A 19,116-nucleotide genomic window follows, 5' to 3' on the forward strand; every position below is an offset into this window, starting at 1 on the left:
TTTCAGTACTTTCCTGAGCTCCACGAACTTTTCCTGAGTCCCAGGACTATTTCTTCTACATGGTCATGTGTAGTAGGAGAAGAAGACGACCGGCAACTCATTCATCGTCTTCATCCTCCTCTCCAACACCATTTTGCAGTTCTAAACCTGTCTTGTACTTTATATTGTACTTGTAAAATTGCATATTTACCTTTGTATGCTTCTTGAAATATCCGCCTCGCATGTTACATGTGTTTTCCTTATAGCTTGATAATTAATGATATGGATGTCTATATATATATGCAAAGCTTTTCTGAAATGGTTTCCATTTAGAGCGTCACAATTTTGATATGGAAATGTTTATGTAAGGTCAAAGCATTGTCTTTGTGCAGTTCTAGTCATAGACATATTCATGCATATATGTTTTATTTCAATGATCCTAAATCTCCTCGTTGTGCTTGCAAAAGTTGTAATTCAAAATGTGGTAATATTTATATACTTTATTTGAAATGATTTCCTTTGGTCAAAGAATTGGTCATTCTCGGATTTGTTCAAGACATATATGTCAAGTCTGGTGGCGTCCTACCCTTTTGGTACCCCTATTTACTTTAAAGATTCCCCCTCTATATGCTACCTTTTGGCAGTAAACCAGGTTCCCAGCTTTTCCCTTCACCTTGTTTCCTGCTGTTAATGGGAGACCCTTATGTAGCTGGTTTAAATTCCATTTCGTTTCGCTGGAAACCCTTGCGTAGATGGTTTAAATCCTCATCCTGGCTGGGACACCTTTATATAGGTAGCTTAAATCTCCTTTTGTGGCGAAAACCACTTGTACTTAGGTGCCTTAAATCCCCTCTCTGGAATCGGACCCTAGTTCCCCGTTACCTGTGGTCGCTGTGGTAAGTCCAGAATCTGCCTTCCTGAAAGTTCCTTCGATTCTGTAGCCTCAGAGCCACAATCCTTTTCCGTTACCTTATCCATTTTCCTCAGTTTTCCAAATAAAAAATTAAAAAAAAATGGGGGAGGGGTCTGGGTAGGCTATATAGCCCCAGCTCTAGTTATATTTTAATTTTGGGTCCCGGATCGGGACCTCTCTTATGTTTGGGCAGTCGTTATCCGTTATTTTTAATTTTGGACCTGCATCAGGTCCTCTCTTGTGTTTGGGGAGTAATTTGTTGTTTTACGCTGCACGCGAAAATATATATGCTTATGAGGTGATTTGTTGTGTTACACTACGTATTGAAGTATTTATATATGCCTAAAAGGTTTACAGTGTATCGGATCGATCACTTTTTATGTTTGCCTAGTGGTTTGTTATTTTCATGACTTTATTGCTACATTATTGTACAAGTATTTCCTCCGATGAAAGGGATGGATGTTGATGGTATTGCTAGTGTTTATATCACAGTCTTGATGTAGACTTTGGCATGGACACTGTCGGCTTTGTCGACGTTTGCCTTTTCATGTCAAGGCTTATATCAAAACAAATGGTAATATTTGTGTTAGATAAATGCTTATGATATCTCTAACCTTCTTTTTTTTATATAACTAAATCAAAAATAATTTAATTTAAAACAAAAAAAAGAAAGATGATATGTCGGAATACGTTTCACGGATCCGCCATGGATTCATATTTATTTGGTTATTTTATAAGTTTTTCGAGGTCTACTTTTGGTATAATTGCGCGTAAAAGCGAAAGTGAAAGCATGAATGAATAGTGTGGTTCACTTATGAGATTAATCCGCCTTTATTTTGTAGATCCGGTCATGTTCAAAGTTGTTAATGAGCGTTAAACTTGCTTCCCGCCTTTTTGGAGGGCAGCAACAGTGATTTTATTGGTTAAAGTACTAATGATGATGTCACGTTTGTTCCCTAATAAAAGGCAGAGGCACCCCGCTTAGGAGGTAGTAGCGAGAGACCGCACGTTCAGTTTGGGTTTAGGCACGTTCTTCTTATGTTCTTTTAGTTGGGTTTTAGTTGAAGTCAAGTTTAGTTTAAGGGATTAGGAGCGGGCTGGACGGGTTGGATGGGTTTTTCTTTAGTTAGAGTTAGATCGCGGAAGATCATTCGGTTTTAGTTTTAGTTAGGTTTTCTTATAGGTTAGCCTAGGGTTAGGCCCGCGGAAGATATTTCGGTTTTAGTTTATTTAGTTAGCCTCGCGGAAGATTGGGCGCGCAGGGTCTTTAAGCTTAGGAGAACTTAGCTTAGGGGACGAGCCTACGCGGGTTCTGCCGAAGCCACTAAAGATACAACCGGTGTCTGTCTTCCTTTGGGGTTAACGGGGGGAGTAAAGTAAAATTTTTAATTTTCTGTAAATTGGTCCGTCTATTCAGAGTCAGGGTACATATTTTATTTCACGAGGCAACGTTTCTTTAAAGAAGGCAATTAGGAACTCACACACCACCAGAGTCTTCAATTGGCTTACTCATCATCCTTCAGACTGTGAGGCTTGGCCGGCGACCGTGCTCAAAAGCACGCGGAACGCTGGCCACTTTCCCCGCAACTGGTACCTCGTGCATAACCAGCCCAAGGCCATGCACGAGGAGCTCCAGCACCCATACCCCGACAATGCGAAAGGCTGGGCTGGATGAATCCCAAACCGGAATTAAGATTGCCGGAAAAAATATCAACAACCTCAGATATGCTGATGATACAACCTTGATGGCAGAAAGTGAGGAGGAATTGAAGAACCTTTTAATGAGGGTGAAAGAGGAAAGCGCAAAATATGGTCTGAAGCTCAACATCAAAAAAACTAAGATCATGGCCAGTGGCGTTGCTAGCCTCTGCGCTGCTGGGGGCGGCGGCAGCGCAGAGGAACCCCCCTGGGGGAGGGGCACGACGCGTGCGTCGTGATGTCATCATGACGTCACGACGCACGTGGGTGCAGAAAGGGGGAATTTCCCCCTTTCCGAGGCTTTTTTTCGGCGGGGGGGGGTCGACTAGCGAGGAGGGCGTGACAAGCGTGACACCCTCCTCGCTAGTCGACCCCCCCCCGCCGAAAAAAAGCGGCGGAAAGGGGAAAAAAGAAGCAGAGCCGGCGCTCTGCATTCAAGCCCCGGCTCTGCTTCCTTTCCCCGCCCCCCCGCTGTTTTTTTCGGCGGGGGGGTCGACTAGCGAGGAGGGGTGACAAGCGCGACACCCTCCTCGCTGGTCGACCCCCCCCCCCGCCGAAAAAAAGCGGTGGAAAGGGGAAAAAAGCAGAGCCGGCGCTCTGCATTCAAGCCCCGGCTCTGCTTCCTTTCCCCGCCCCCCCCGCGGGTTTTTTTCGGCGGGGGGGTCGACTAGCGAGGAGGGGTGACAAGCGTGACACCCTCCTCGCTGGTCGACCCCCCCCCCCCCCGTCGAAAAAAAGCGGCGGAAAGGGGAAAAAAGAAGCAGAGCCGGCGCTCTGCATTCAAGCCCTGGCTCTGCTTCCTTTCCCCGCCCCCCCCGCGGATTTTTTCGGCGGGGGGGGTCGACTAGCGAGGAGGGGTGACAAGCGTGACACCCTCCCTCGCTGGTCGACCCCCCCCGCCGAAAAAAAGCAGCGGAAAGCACCCCTTCCAGGTGCTGCTGAGTGAGGGAGGGAGCGGCGGCGCGTGGGCGTGGCAAGAGGGGCCGCCGCTTGTCACCCCCACCCGCCGCTTTTCACCCTGTCACTGGGGGCGTACCGCCCCCACCGCCCCTCCCCAGCGACGCCCCTGATCATGGCCACTGGTCCCATCACCTCCTGGCAAATAGAAGGGGAAGAAATGGAGGCAGTGAGAGATTTCACTTTCTTGGGTTCCATGATCACTGTAGATGGTGACAGCAGTCACGAAATTAGAAGACGCCTGCTTCTTGGGAGAAAAGCAATGACAAACCTAGACAGCATCTTAAAAAGCAAAGACATCACCTTGCCAACAAAGGTCCGTATAGTTAAAGCTATGGTTTTCCCAGTAGTAATGTACGGAAGTGAGAGCTGGACCATCAAGAAGGCTGATCGCCGAAGAATTGATGCTTTTGAATTATGGTGCTGGAGGAGACTCTTGAGAGTCCCATGGACTGCAAGAAGATCAAACCTATCCATTCTCAAGGAAATCGGCCCTGAGTGCTCACTAGAAGGACAGATCCTGAAGTTGAGGCTCCAGTACTTTGGCCACCTCTTGAGAAGAGAAGACTCCCTGGAAAAGACCCTGATGTTGGGAAAGATGGAGGGCACAAGGAGAAGGGGACGACAAAGGATGAGATGGTTGGACAGTATTCTCGAAGCTACTAACATGAGTTTGGCCAAACTGCGGGAGGCAGTGAAGGATAGGCGTGCCTGGCGTGCTCTGGTCCATGGGGTCACGAAGAGTCGGACACGACTGAACGACTGAACAACAACAACAATGACCTGGGAGAGCAGGGTTAGAATCCCCACTCAGCCATGAAGCTCACTGGGCCAGTCACCATCTCTTAGCCTAACCTACCTCGCAGGGTTGTTGTAAGGATGAAATGGGGGGGGGAGGCAGGAGAACTATATACACGGCCATCTGCCATGGATGCTTTAGCTGAGATTCCTGCATTGCAGGGGGTGGGACTAGATGACCCTTGAGGTCCCTTCCAGCTCTACGATTCTATGATTCTGTGCTCTCCCTTCCTCCTTACATCCTTCCCACTTGCGCAACGTTTCAGCCCGTCCTGCACAGAACTCGCCGAAAGGACAGACACGTTTTGCTTGGGGTGGTGGTGGTGGTTACTGTTGGAAAATACAGTTTTCTATCTGTACAGCAGGGAGGGGGAAAACCTGTGGCCCTCAATGCTATGGGACTGTACTGATCATTATTATTTATTAAATATGTATACTGCCCTTTGTCCATGGAGTTTTCTTGGCAGGGATACTGGAGTGGCTTGCCAGTTCCTTCTCCAGGTGGATCACGGAAGTGAGAGCTGGACCATAAAGAAGGCTGATCGCTGAAGAATTGATGATTTTGAATTATGGTGCTGGAGGGGACTCTTGAGAGTCCCATGGACTGCAAGAAGATCAAACCTATCCATTCTTAAAGAAATCAGCCCTGAGTGCTCACTAGAAGGACAGATCCTGATGTTGAGGCTCCAGTACTTTGGCCACCTCATCAGAAGAGAAGATTCCCTAGAAAAGACCCTGATGTTGGGAAAGATGGAGGGCACAAGGAGAAGGGGACGACTGAGGATGAGATGGTTGGACAGTGTTCTCGAAGCTACTAACATGAGTTTGGCCAAACTGCGGAAGGCAGTGAAGGATAGGCATGCCTGGCGTGCTCTGGTCCATGGGGTCACGAAGAGCCGGACACGACTAAATGACTGAACAACAACAACATACTGCCCTTTGTATACTGCAGCTCTCAGGTTGGTTCACAACATAAAATTGCAATATAAAAACCACAAAATACATAGCAGTAATAAGAACAACAACAAACCAGCAATCCCAACCTCCACAAACCGATAACCCCCTCTGCCATCAATGTAGGTCTTTGGGGCAGATGGGGCTCATCAACTTCTCTACTGCAGGTGTCATGGTCAGAAATAAATATACTACTGCATACCCTTACATTACCTCTCGAAATCATTTTTTTCCTGCCCATACTTCCCAGCGAAGACCTGATTCTCTTTGCCAATGAAAATATGTATTCTTATACAGCTTCGCTTCTCCGGGAGTATTTCAGGACTTGCTTTTTGTTTTGTTGGATTTCTCTTATCGGATATAGATTGGTAGTTGTCAGGGGCACATCAGTTATAGTGCCTGAGCATTTGCTGGTTGAGGATTTTCGGATGTCAGGAGAGGTAAAGCGTGAGCAAGGCAGAGAGAGACTGAATCCCATCTTCCTTGAAGATTTCATGAGGGGGGGGAAATAAAACCTCTCCACACCCCCACACCCTTGATCTCCTCTACAGCTGATCCTTTGGGTGTTTTGGTTTTTGCATCTAAAGATGCCCTTTCCAGAAGGTAGAACTTTAAGTCAAAAAAGTAGGCAGTTTGATGCAAAAAAGAAAGAAAATGTGAAGTTGTTTGGGCTGTTCTTGTTTATTTTATCATTTTTAGTTTTTTAAAAAATTATAGAGTGCTTAACATCCTAAAAATTACTAAGTGATATACAAAAGACAGTTGCTTTTTGGTTCCTGTTTTGCAACGTGTGTGTTTTCTCACCTTGATGAGGTAACCTTTTAAGGAAATCTCTAAACCTGAGTGCTCAAATGGGGAACAGGTGACCCTCCACATGTGGTTGGACTCCATGTCATATCAACCACAGCCAGCATGGCCAAAGGCCTTGTGGTTGTCAGCATCTGTCTGTCTCGAGAGACAATGGAGTGTGCCTCCAGGGGTAAAGGGTGCTTTTCCAAACCCTAATTGGAGATGCTGGGGGCTGAACCTGGGAGCTCCTGCATGCAACTGAGTTAAAGTCCATCATCATCATCATCATCATCATCATCATCATCATCATCATCATCATCATCATTTATTACTTATACCCTGCCCATCTGGCTGGACCACCCCAGCCACTCTGGGAGGCTTCCAACAGAATATTAAAAACACAATAAAACATCAAACATTAAAAACTTCCCTAAACCGGGCTGCCTTCAGGTGTCTTCTAAAAGTCAGACAGTTGTTTATTTCCTTGACATCTGGTAGGAGGGCGTTCCACAGGGCGGGTGCCACTACGAAGAAGGCCCTCTGCCTGGTTCCCTATAACCTCACTTCCTGCAGTGAGGGAACCGCCAGAAGGCCCTTGGAGCTGGACCTCCAATATAGGAACACAGGAAGCTGGCTTCTACTGGGTTACAAAGCAACTGGAGGAGGAGGAGAGGACAGAGGGTGAAGGAAGAGCTGTGAGTGGAGGGGGCCCCTCTTCCCATCCTCTGGACCCGCTGGGAAACTCAACAAACCTATTGCACCTGGAACTGGGTATGCAGAGTGCAACTGAACATGATGCAGCCAGAGGAAGGACCATCTGCCTTTGGCCTGGCCATAAAAAGCAAGTCTGGAGTAAAAGACTAGGGTGAGGTTTCCCAAACTTGGGTCTCCAGCTGCTTTTGGACTACAGTTCCCATCATCCCTGACCGCTGGTCCTGCTAGCTAGGGATGATGGGAGTTGGAGTCCAACAACTGCTAGAGACCCAAGTTTGGGGAAATCTGGACTAGGGTGATGTCTGCCTTTGCCAGGAACTCTTCTCCTTGTGAGACTTTTGTGGGTGAGCTGAGAGTTTGTTTGGACCCAGAGGCTGAGAGGGAGAGTGTGTTGGAAGGAAAATGAATTGCTGTTGATTTATATATATTAGCAACTTCATATGAATGTAGGGTTTTTACATGCAGCTGTGTGTGTTTATAATATTTCATGTTGTCTGTTGCTGCTTACGGGTTTTTGGTGTGCACTGCTTAGATATATTTTTAATATATTACGTGGTATAGAAATTAAATTATCAAAAATCAATGCTTAGCCAGGGAGCTATGGCTCTTCCCTGAATCACCAACTAAAAACTGGGAAGCATGCTCGTCCTATATGGTTATATGTTCTTGTTAAAACTCTGAGAAATCACACCTTTCGTCAAGCAGCTTTTAGCCCTCCTGATGTCAGGAAAGCTTGGAAAGAGTTGTGACAAAATATTCCAGTGTGTTGCGCTCCGTGCTGAATATATTGCCCTTGATGAGATCTTTTCTTTTCCAAACGAGCAGCTGCGTTTGCAGAGCCTGCCTTTCAGCCAGCAAGGCAAAGGATTCATTTAACTGCATGGTGGGGTTTCTGCTTTTGCTAGATCATAGCGAATTCCCCCATCTGCAATACTTCCTCTCTTGTTACATTTCAACGAGCTGTTTATAAGCTACAACTTTCCCGCAACAAAGAGGGGATAATTGATGATTAACCGAGAAAACAGTCTGCCTTCTCCAACTGGAATCTGTTTCCTTTTTTCCTTTTTTATGGACAATAAAAATGTACAATTTTTAAATCATCCAGAGAATTGTATGAATGCATGTTTTAAATGTTGTTGTTTAGTCGTTCAGTTGTGTCCGACTCTTCGTGACCCCATGGACCAGAGCACGCCAGGCACGCCTATCCTTCACTGCCTCTCGCAGTTTGGCCAAACTCATGCCAGTCGCTTCGAGAACACTGTCCAACCATCTCATCCTCTGTCGTCCCCTTCTCCTTGTGCCCTCCATCTTTCCCAACATCAGGGTCTTTTCCATGCAGTCTTCTCTTCTCATGAGGTGGCCAAAGTACTGGAGCCTCAACTTCAAGATCTGTCCTTCCAGTGAGCACTCAGGGCTGATTTCTTTAAGAATGGATAGGTTTGAACTTCTTGCAGTCCATGGGACTCTCAAGAGTCTCCTCCAGCACCATAATTCAAAAGCATCAATTCTTTGGCGATCAGCTTTCTTAGGGGGTGGGGGTGAGGCAAGGGGGGGGTAGCCTGAGTAGCAGGGAGGGCAAGTTTAACTTTTTCACTCCCTGCCAGAAACTTTTAGACCCAGAGCAGTGTTTTCTAGCCAAATAAATTACAAGTTAAGAATAAATTTGGGGGGTTGGGGGGTTGGGGTAGGGGTACAGGCGGGGACTTGAAATGACCAAAAATCTGAGCACGCAAGCTTAACTACAATGGCAAATGTAATAAAACGTGTCTCTTGGTTGGAACACAAAACATTGTTTTTATAGTTGTGCTGTTAAAAAAAGCATCTGCTGTATAAATTATAGCTCTCCTGAATAATTCCAATCCATTCTCACAGGCAGGATCCCATTACAGTCACACAAAAATTGAAAACGGCATAGTAATTTGTGCGCAAGCTCCCCCTTGAGGAACGGAAAGTTACCGCATGTCTTCAAAAGCATCCTTCTGGGAAGCCCACTGCCACCGAGGCGCAGGGGAAACAAACCTTTATTCCATGGGTAGGCAAAATAAGGCCCAGGGGCCGGATCCGGCCCAATCGCCTTCTAAATCTGGCCCGCAGACAGCCCAGGAATCAGTGTGTAGAATGAGTAGAATGTGTCCTTTTATTTAAAATGCTTCTCTGAGTTATTTGTGAGGCATAGGAATTCATACAATCATAGAGTTGGAAGAGACCACAAGGGCCTTGAGCATCCTGATCAAGTTTGCAGATGACACCAAATTGGGAGGGGTGGCTAATACCCCAGAGGACAGGATCACACTTCAAAATGACCTTAACAGATTAGAGAACTGGGCCAAAGCAAACAAGATGAATTTTAACAGGGATAAATGTAAAGTACTACACCTGGACAAAAAAAAAAAATGAAAGGCACAAATACAGTATGGGTGACACCTGGCTTGAGAGCAGTACATGTGAAAAGGATCTAGGAGTCTTGGTAGACCATAAACTTGACATGAGTCAACAGTGTGATGCAGCAGCTAAAAAAGCCAATGCAATTCTGGGCTGCATCAATAGGAGTATAGCATCTAGATCAAGGGAAGTAATAGTACCACTGTATTCCGCTCTGGTCAGACCCCACCTGGAATACTGTGTCCAGTTCTGGGCACCATAGTTCAAAAAGGATACTGACAAGCTGGAACATGTCCAGAGGAGGGCAACCAAAATGGTTAAAGGCCTGGAAACATTGCCTTATGAGGAACGGCTTAGGGAGCTGGGTATGTTTACCCTGGAGAAGAGAAGGTTAAGGCGTGATATGATAGCCATGTTCAAATATATAAAAGGAGGAGGGATAAAGGTTGTTTTCTGCTGCTCTAGAGAAGCGGACACGGGGCAATGGATTCAAACTACAAGAAAGAAGATTCCACCTAAACATTAGGAAGAACTTCCTGACAGTGAGAGCTGTTCGGCAGTGGAATTTGCTACCAAGGAGTGTGGTGGAGTCTCCTTCTTTGGAGGTCTTTAAGCGGAGGCTTGACAGCCATCTGACAGGAATGCTTTGATGGTGTTTCCTGCTTGGCAGGGGGTTGGACTGGATGGACCTTGGGGTCTCTTCCAACTCTATGATTCTATGATTCTAGAATTCGTTCATTATTATTTTTTCAAAATATAGTCTGGACCCCCACAAGGTCTAAGGGACAGTGGACCGCCCCCCTGCTGAAAATGTTTGTTGACCCCTGCTTTACTCCTTCTCTCCTACTTAGTCCATATATAAAATTGGTGCACCAACTTCACTGAGAAAGCAGCCATTGAGAAGTTGTGAGGCTTGGGTTCCAAGATGTGTATTCGCAACCATTTTAAGACGAATCTTCTTCGTACGCACTTGATGCAAGGGAACGTGTTGTACAGCATAGCTGTCAACTTTTTCCCTTTTTAAAAGGGAAATTCCCTTATTCTGAATAGGATTCCTCGCAGGAAAAGGGAAAAGTTGACAGCTATGTTGTACAGTGATACTCGAGGAAATTGATCTTGACAGATCTCCATAGAAAATGGCCCAAACTACACCTCTTAAGATTAATGTGTGAATCAGTTCTTTTCAAGCCACCAAAATTTGCCCTTCCCGGAATGTTGCTATAGAGTTCCCCGCAGCATAGACATTTCAAACATTCATTTAAATAAGCATTTCGAGAGGGTTTCTCTTAATGAGAAGATTACCATCGAATTTGTAAAGGTAAAGGGACCCCTGACCATTAGGTCCAGTCGCAGACGACTCTGGGGTTGCTGCGCTCAACTTGCTTTATTGGCCGAGGGAGCCGGCGTACAGCTTCCGGGTCATGTGGCCAGCATGACTAAGCCGCTTCTGGCGAACCAGAGCAGCGCAGGGAAATGCCGTTTACCTTCCCATCGGAGCGGTACCTATTTATCTACTTGCACTTTGACTTGCTTTCGAACTGCTAGGTTGGCAGGAGCAGGGACCGAGCTCCCGTCGCGGGGATTCAAACCGCCGATCTTCTGATCGGCAAGCCCTAGGCTCTGTGGTTTAACCCAATGCCACTCGCCCCCAAGGAATTCGTAGAAGACCCTAATGAAGGAGTGGAGAAACATGTAGCCCTCTAGGTGTTGCTAAACTCTTAACCTCGCTAACCTCCATCAGCGCCAACTGGCAGGGTAGTTGGTCAGGGAAGATGTCAGCTTTGTAGTTCAGGGGAGTGACAAGTATCCCACTCCTCATTTAGGGTATTCTACGAATTGGGACACAGACACCAAAAAGAATGATCATCTTCCACATGAGCCCGTCCTATTGGTAAGATAGACACCCCTAAGACACGAGACCATAAAGAGAACCCTGTTGGATCAGCCCAATCGCCCATCTAGTCCAGCATCCTTTTCTGACAGTGGCTGACCTGATGCCCGTGGGAAACTAGCAAGAAGGGTCCAAACACAAGAGCACTCTACCCTCCTGCGGTTTCCAGCAATTGGTATTCAGAAGCTTTGCTGCCCCCAGCCTGATCTCTTTGCAGCCTGATCTCTGATGGTGGAGGTACCTGGAGATTGTGGAAAGGGCTTTTGAGCACTGCTGTGTCCCCCAGAAAGCAGTGCCAGGTGACAAATTTAATTACTTTTAGGCACCAGACAAAGGCCTGCTTATTTATTGAGGCGTTTTTAAATGGCTAAGTGACATTTGCTGCTATCTTGCTACTGTTAGCGATTTGTATTTTTTAAAAACCTGTTGCGCTGGTTTTCAATTCACTCGTTAAAAATGCTTTTTAAAATATCCCGCAAGGGTTTTGGCTTTTGCAAATGGAGACTGTTGCGTGGCTTTAAAATTATCAATCTAAAAAATTGTAAGCTGGTTTTGCTACCTCCCTCTACAGCAGATGAACCGTAAGAACTCATGACATGGAATCTACAGATTGGGGGGGGGGAATAAGCCCTGTCTGACATATTATTCAAAAGGACATGTTAATCCTACAGATTTTCCAGTTAGGTTTTGCTCCTGATTTGTAACAATAGAGTGGGCACATAGCCAATTTAACACCAGCTTCCCCATGAATTTATAAAATTATTCGCTTTGGAGATTTTAGGTTTTTTTTAAAAAAAAATAATAATAACCCCACAAATTTTGGGCAAGACGTGCCTAAAATAACAGGGCTCCTGCTCTCAGGTAGATGGTGAAAGAGTTAGAATTACCTGCCCAAAGAGCAGCCCACATGCATCTGCTTGAGTTGTTAAGAACACAGAACACTGCCTTATTCTAGGTCAGGCAATTTGTTCACCTGATCCAGTGTTGTCTACTCTGACTGGCAGTGTCTCAGGCAAAAGTAATTCATTCTTTGGCTACTTGGCCCTGTTAACTGGAAATGAGGGGATTGAGCCTGGGGCCTTTTTGCATTCAAGCAGGGCTCTGCCACTAAACCACACTCCCTCCTACTGTTCTGGGTGTGTGTCCTGTTTGGAAGTAGGCAGTGCAGGGAATCATCCAGAGATGCAGCAGGCAACATACCCAAAGGCACTACAATTCTGCATGATTAAATGATCCAGTCCTATCCAAGGAGCAGAAGCCGTTAAGATTTCCCAGTGAAAGCTGGAGAACCATGCAAAATTGCACTGGGTAACCTCACTTGCAGGTGGAGCACAGCAGGAGTGTATCCTTATTTTATATCTCACGGTACATCAACTGCTTTGCTGCAATACACTGTTTAGGAATGTAATAATAATAATAATAATAATAATAATAATAATAATAATAATAATAATAATTTATTTGTACCCCGCACATCCCCAGCCACTCTGGGCGGCTTCCAACAAATATTAAAATACATTAAAATATCACAGATTAAAAACTTCCCTAAACAGGGCTGCCTTCAGGTATTTTCTGAATGTCAGGTAGTTGTTTATCTCCTTGACCTCTGATGGGAGGGCATTCCACTTGTCTAGCAATCGCCTCTTCCGTGCCAGCCACTGCTGAGAAGTGAGCCTGGTGGAGGATGAATGCTACCCTGCCCCAGAGATCTTCAAGGGGCAGAAGCTACATACAGTTGTAGGTTGGGGGGGTCATTAAACCTAATCCCTTGCAAATGCAGGAATCTGGGCTGAACAATGGGGGTGGAGGCTTTCACTTGACAAGAATATTAAATTCTTTTTACTTCCTGCAACGTCGTCGCACACTACTTATGCGCAGCTTGAAATAACGCAAGAGGGGGGGGAAATTAAAATTAGCGAGGAGAGGTTAAGCAGAAGTTTCATTTCAGTGTCGTTTTTATATCGGTTTCCCCCTTGAGTACCTGCAAGGTCTTATAGCAACACCAGGGCCACAGGCAGATCTAACAAAGCCAAGTATGGCTTAAACTCAGAGCAGCTAACTTACAGTGATCTGGATTCCCAAGCGATTATTTTTCTGCCACTGACCCCCACCCCAAACACACCAGTTTGTGCCACGGTGGCAAACAGCAAAGAAAACTTGCTGTATTTCTGGGGTAGTCAAGGACCAGTACCCAGCTGGGGACGTGTATGGAGTCCTCCCTGGTTATTAGATCGATGGATGAGCAGAGACGGGGAGATAAACTGCACTGATCGGCTGGCATGGGGGGCTGTGTGCGCAGCATTCAACACACTTCTGGCACGCCCTCAGGCCTGGTGCCGGAGAGGATGGGTGGCTGGGAGGGAAGCAAGCCAGAACATTCTCCTCTGGCTCTGATTTTAATCTGAGCTGAATTTAGATTCTCCATGTCTGCCTCTTCTTTGAAGAGAGAGCAATGAGCTCTCAAAGCTCATATCCTGACCTCCAGACACGTCAGGCTTGGTCGGCAGCATCTATATAGAAAGGCTGTGTTCTTCCATTGGGCTCCTCTTATGAAACCATGCTTCTTGTATTCTAAAGTCTCACTGGAACAGAATCGGTTTGTTTCGTTTATGCCCTTTCAGCCTTAAGCCAGGCCCCTAAGGTGGGCTATGTGTCAAAAAAGATATAGATTAAAAACCACAACCCTTTATCACGGCAAGGCTCGCTCACTGTATATTTTCTGCGGATTGCTCCTTAGGATAACATAGCTGGGAACGCTGCCGATTCCCTCCCGGCCTCCCCACCTCTCAGCACCGGGTGAAAAAACAAAATGCAAGTTTTATCGGACGTTGCCCCCTCGCAAAAACAAGAGAAATCGAAACAAGCAATACACACTCAAGTGAAATAGGTCTTTATATTTCATACTTTACCAGTTATGTCATGCTGTTTGAATGACTCACTGTAGATTTGATACTGATTAGGGCAGTGTTTCTTCAGCCACTTGCACACATCCTGCTGGGTCCACAGCGCCACCGGCTTGGTCAGTTTCACAATATTAGACTGGAAAGGCAGAACAAGGGAAAAGGCTATTTAGAGCACACGTCTTGCCCCACCTGGGACACTTATTCTGTGTCTCGCCTTGTACCAAGTCAACCTGGTGCCTTCAAGATGTTTTGGACTAAGACTTCCAGCAGTCCAGAACATCTGGAGGGCACCAGGTTGGCTAAGGCTGCTCCAGACTCTGTGCAGACGCAGGCATTCCTCTTTGCTCAGAGCAGTCAACAAAAGAAGGGATCTCGCCTTGGCACTTTCCCATATGGCTGGCAATTAATAAATCAGCGCTTACAAGTACAGGGATCAGAGACATCTCAAGAGTTTAACGGCAGGTGGGAAAATATCACCAGAGGTAATTTAGGTAACAATCAGGATAATCACTGAACATGCCATCCCATCTCAGTTAATGCTCTTTAAGATGAAAAGCAATTGTGATGTTTGTCTTCACCCCACCTGTTGGTCCTCCAATGGATCGTGAAAATGCAGCCTATATTATTATAGAATCGTATATACATAGCATCATAGAACTGTAGAGTTGGAAGGGACCCCAACAGTCATCTAGTCCAACCCCCTGCAATGCAGGAATCTCAACCATGACAGTTTGAAAATATCCAAGAAAGGGGAGTCTACCACCTCCTGAGGGAGACTGTTGTCACTCTGATATCTTGTCACTCTGATACCAAGAGGTTGCTGAGAAAGGTCTGAGAAAGATGTCTTGATATTAGGGCAGCCATTAGTGCTTTGACTTTCCAAATGAGGCAAGAAATAACAACCGATCTGCATTGTTGTTAGGGCTGTCATATGATTAAATAAATCCTAGCTGATCAACAGATTCAGCTGATTTAGAACATAAATAGAACCACAGAATTGTTGGAAGGGACCCCGAAAGTCATCTGGTCCAACTCCTTGTAATGCAGAAATCTCAACTAAAACAAGCCATGACAGGTGGCCATCTAACCTCTGCCTAACAACTTCCAAGGAGGGAGAGTCCCCAGGCAAACCATACTAGTGTCGAACAGCTCTTACTGTCAGAAAGTTCTTCCTGATGTTTAGTCGGAATCTCCTTTCTTGTAACTTGAAGCCATCGGTTCGAGTCTGTCCTGCCCACTGGAGCAGGAGGAAACAAGCTTGCTCATCTTCCATATGCCCTTGAGAAATTTGAAGATGCCTATCAAATTTCAGTCTCCTCAGTCTCCTCTTCTCCAGGCTAAACAACCATTACTCATAAGGCTAGCTTTCCAAGCCCCTTATCTTGATCACCCTCCTCTGCACACATTCCAGTTTATCAACACCCTTCTTAATAATTCACATACGCAACAACAGTTTTGAAGGAGGGGGGGAAGCACTCTTTCCTTATAAATCTGGGACATAGAACCTGTGAACCAGGACAGCAGAATTCAGAACCAGGACAGTATTCACCAACCTGACACCATCCAGATGTTATTGGACTAGAATTCCCTTCATCACAGACTAGTGGCCATGGTGGTTGGGGCTGATGGGAGTTTTGGTGTAACTTCTGGAGGGTACCAGGTTGGTGAAGGATGAACTCCTAAACGGCTTGTTTCCCCCTCAACTGTTTTCTTTTGTTCCTCAGAGTACATTACAAAAAGAAGAAAAATGAAATTCGTATACACGTAAGATATACAGGGAAGAGCATAATTTCAAAAAAACCAACATAATTTTCTCAATTTATGGAAAGTACTTTAGCTGCAACTGATTTCCACTCATTCCCTTTCTCGTTTTGCAGGAAAATTGTCTGGGAGATACGAATTTGTGTTTACACTTCGTAACTTCAACTGAAGTGTTGTCAAATCATCATCTTACAATCAGTCTCTTTTGTATGTCTTACTTTGTTTTTCAATATATATTCCATCCTTCAGTATTTCATCTCCTAGTGCGGCTAACCAAACAGCATTAAACAAAAATGACAAAGCCGATCAAATTAAAACATGTTGAAAACAGCAGCACAAAAGCAATTCACAAGATATTTTGGAAGGCCTGGGAAAGAAGATATTTGCCTGGCATTGAAGAGACGTGAGGTTATGCATCTGGCAAGCTTCCTTGGGGGAAGGTTTCCAAGAAACGAGGCGAAAAAATCAAGAAGACTGTCTCTCTGGATGCCATCTGCCTAACCTCGGAAGACAAGGACTCCCAGAAAGGCCTCAAAAGATTATCTCGGTTTCGTTTCTGTGGGAGAAGGCAGCTCTTCACATCCCCAGATCTTCTTCTACTACTTCTAACACTACAACTAAAGGACTACAGGAAACTCCTGTTTACGCGATTCTTTTTGCGCACAACCGCACATGTGTGCGGTGCCGGGCACCCAGAAGTGGTACCCAGGAATGGAAGCAGTGGTGGAGCAAGGCTCCGCGGTACCCGGGGCGGGAAAGGAAAGGCCCCGGGGGCGGGGCGTTCTGACATCACGATGTGACGTCACGACGCCCCACCCCGGGGCGTTTCCGGGAGTGCCGCCGCCGCTTCTGCAGCCCCCTTTTAAGCCGAAGAGCCCCGTTTAAGCTCTGCGGCTCAAAAGGAAGCTGTGGAAGCGGCAGTTCGACGACAGAGTGCGCCGGCACGAAATGTCGCGCAGGCGCACTCCGTCTTCGGGCCATGCGCTGCTGCTCTCAGGGTGACGGAGAGAGCATCAGCGTGTGGGAATGGTGGGAGGGGCTGCCCCCACGCGCCGCCGTTCGCTCCATTGCCCCGAGAGCAGCAGCACCGCACACACCGTGGGCTGCTGCTCCCGGGGGGACGGAGCGAGTGGGAGCACGTGGGGGTGACAAGCGGCAGCCTCTCCCGCCACTCTCCACGCACCACCAGTCACCCCGGGAGCAGGAGTGCTGCACGGCCGGGGTGCTCCCTCGGCCGTGCGCTGTTGCTCCCGGGGCGACGGAGCGAGTGGCGGCGCGTGGGGGTGACAAGCGCCGGCCCCTCCTGCCACTCCCCACGCTGCCGGTCACCTCGGGAGCAGCAGCGCTGCACGGACGGGGTGCTCGCTCGGCCATGCGCTGTTGCTCCTGGGATGACGGAGGGAGCGGCAGCACTTGGGAATGGTGGGAGGGGCCGCCGCTTGTCACCCACACCCGCCACTTGTCACCCCCACCCGCCGCTTCTCATCCCTGTCACTAGGGGCATACCGCCCCCACCGCCCCGCCCTAGTGACGCCCCTGAATGGAAGCACCTGGTCAACTGAGCCCCACCATCCTTGCGGGAGCTGGAGAGGTGTCAGAGCAGGCCCAGCTGACGTTCATGGGGAAGCAGCAAAGCTCTGCAAGTTAACCCGCCTCTGCTGTCCCTCTGGCTCCCATGAGCTAGAAGGACAGCATAGCTCTGTTGACCAGCCCAGCTGACACACGCGAGGAAGCATAGTGGAGTTTCTTTCCTGCGCACATCAGTTGTGTAGGTTCTGCTGCCCTTCTGGCTCATGTGAGCCAGAGGACGGCGGGGCTTGGTTGAGGAGGACTCTCCAGGGTGCTCCCTATTTTACACAATTTCGCATATGCACACAGAAACCTGGAATGGAACCCCCACATAAATGGGAGTAGTCATCTGCACTAACGCAGATTCTACTTCCTATGTCAGACGCAGTATGCTTCTGAAAAACAGTCTCTGAAAAAATGCAGGAAGGAGAATGCTGTTCCACAAAGATCCTGCTCTCTGGCTTCCCATAGGCCAGCGATGTCCAACAGGTCGATCGTGATCTACTGGTCGATCCCCGAGTGATCGCGGTTGATTACTGTCTCCCTTCCGATCGCTGTCTCCGATCGCTATCTCGATTGTAGGAAAAAGCATTGTATTTAAAGTCTCCACCCCCTCTGTCCTTGCTCTGCCCGTCTGCTACGTGAAATGGGCAACTTTGCTATATCACTGTTTTAGCTTGTTATAGGCTGCGCTGGTTTTGCGTGTTTTATGGACTCCCCCCCCCTAAAAAAAAGCTCAACAACTTTGGCTTCCTCCCCCACACCAATGACAATGGGTAGATCACTGCCAGTTGTTTTATAATGGGAGTAGATCGCGGTCTCTAGGGAGCTGGATGTGCCTGCCATGGGCATTTGGGCTGGACACTGTGAGAGAAAGATATTGGACTAGATGGGCTTCTGGTCTGATCCAGAAGTGCCATCCTTATGTTCTTAGGTCACCAGGTCATATATGGCTTGGCGGGTAATCCTTATCACTTTGGAAAATTAAGCAAGAGCCAGTGCAGTTGTTTTAAACCTTTTTTTAAAAAATGATTTAATGAAAAGTGGTTTAAATCAGTAGAGTAGCCAAACAAACAATAAGGGAGCCCTGGCAAAGTACTAACAACATATTCATCAGCACGCTTGCTTGGCAGGGCTAGATTATTGTATTCTGTAGATTAAATGCCAATGAGTGCTCCTGCTGCAAGAATGTAATTATCACTGTTGAGGGCAGCAATGGGCTCCTCCCATTTGCTGGACCTCCAGAAACCTACAGCAAGGCGATGCATCCAGCAGCTAAAGGAACAATCTTCTCATTTTTAAACTGAGCACAGGCACACGGGCAGGGCACAAACTAGGGGCTCAGCACGCTGTTTCAGAAACCGTCTCTTCGCAGAATGGAACCGCATCTTCCTGTGGATCGGCGACAAATAATATATGCTTACTGTCACGTCAAACAGTAGGAAGTGGGCAGTAACAATACATCCCTGAGGTTTGTGAAAAGCAGAGGAATTCAATCAGACAGAAAGCCAAATTTTGGAATTCTATAATCAGTGTCAATCTGATTATTATTTTTTATTTTTTTGTGGCGTGTACAATAGCAGCAAGGCATGAAGATGTCTGCTGGATCAGACCAACAGCTCTAGTCCTCTATCCTGCTTCCCACAGTAGTCAAGATAAGAGCATAAGGGAATACCTGCTGGACCATGGGCTATAGGAAACTCAGAAACAGGATAGGATCGCAACAGCAATTTTCCAATGGGAACTAATTTATAAGAAGAAGAAAAGAAGAGTTTGGATTTGATATCCCGCTTTATCTCTACCCAAAG

General features: G+C 46.8%; 1 protein-coding gene across 1 annotated transcript in view; it reads right to left on the reverse strand.

The window, feature by feature from the left end:
• SAMD12 (sterile alpha motif domain containing 12) overlaps nucleotides 1-19,116 on the reverse strand; it is a 207,030-nt gene that overhangs the window by 152,881 nt on the left and 35,033 nt on the right. The window contains exon 2 of the mRNA XM_033156104.1: nucleotides 14,015-14,114. Coding sequence (XP_033011995.1) covers nucleotides 14,015-14,114 — 100 coding nt within the window. The remainder of the gene's footprint in view (nucleotides 1-14,014; nucleotides 14,115-19,116) is intronic.

This window comes from Lacerta agilis, chromosome 7, assembly GCF_009819535.1.
Source record: "Lacerta agilis isolate rLacAgi1 chromosome 7, rLacAgi1.pri, whole genome shotgun sequence".
In the NCBI taxonomy this organism is placed as follows: domain Eukaryota; kingdom Metazoa; phylum Chordata; class Lepidosauria; order Squamata; family Lacertidae; genus Lacerta; species Lacerta agilis.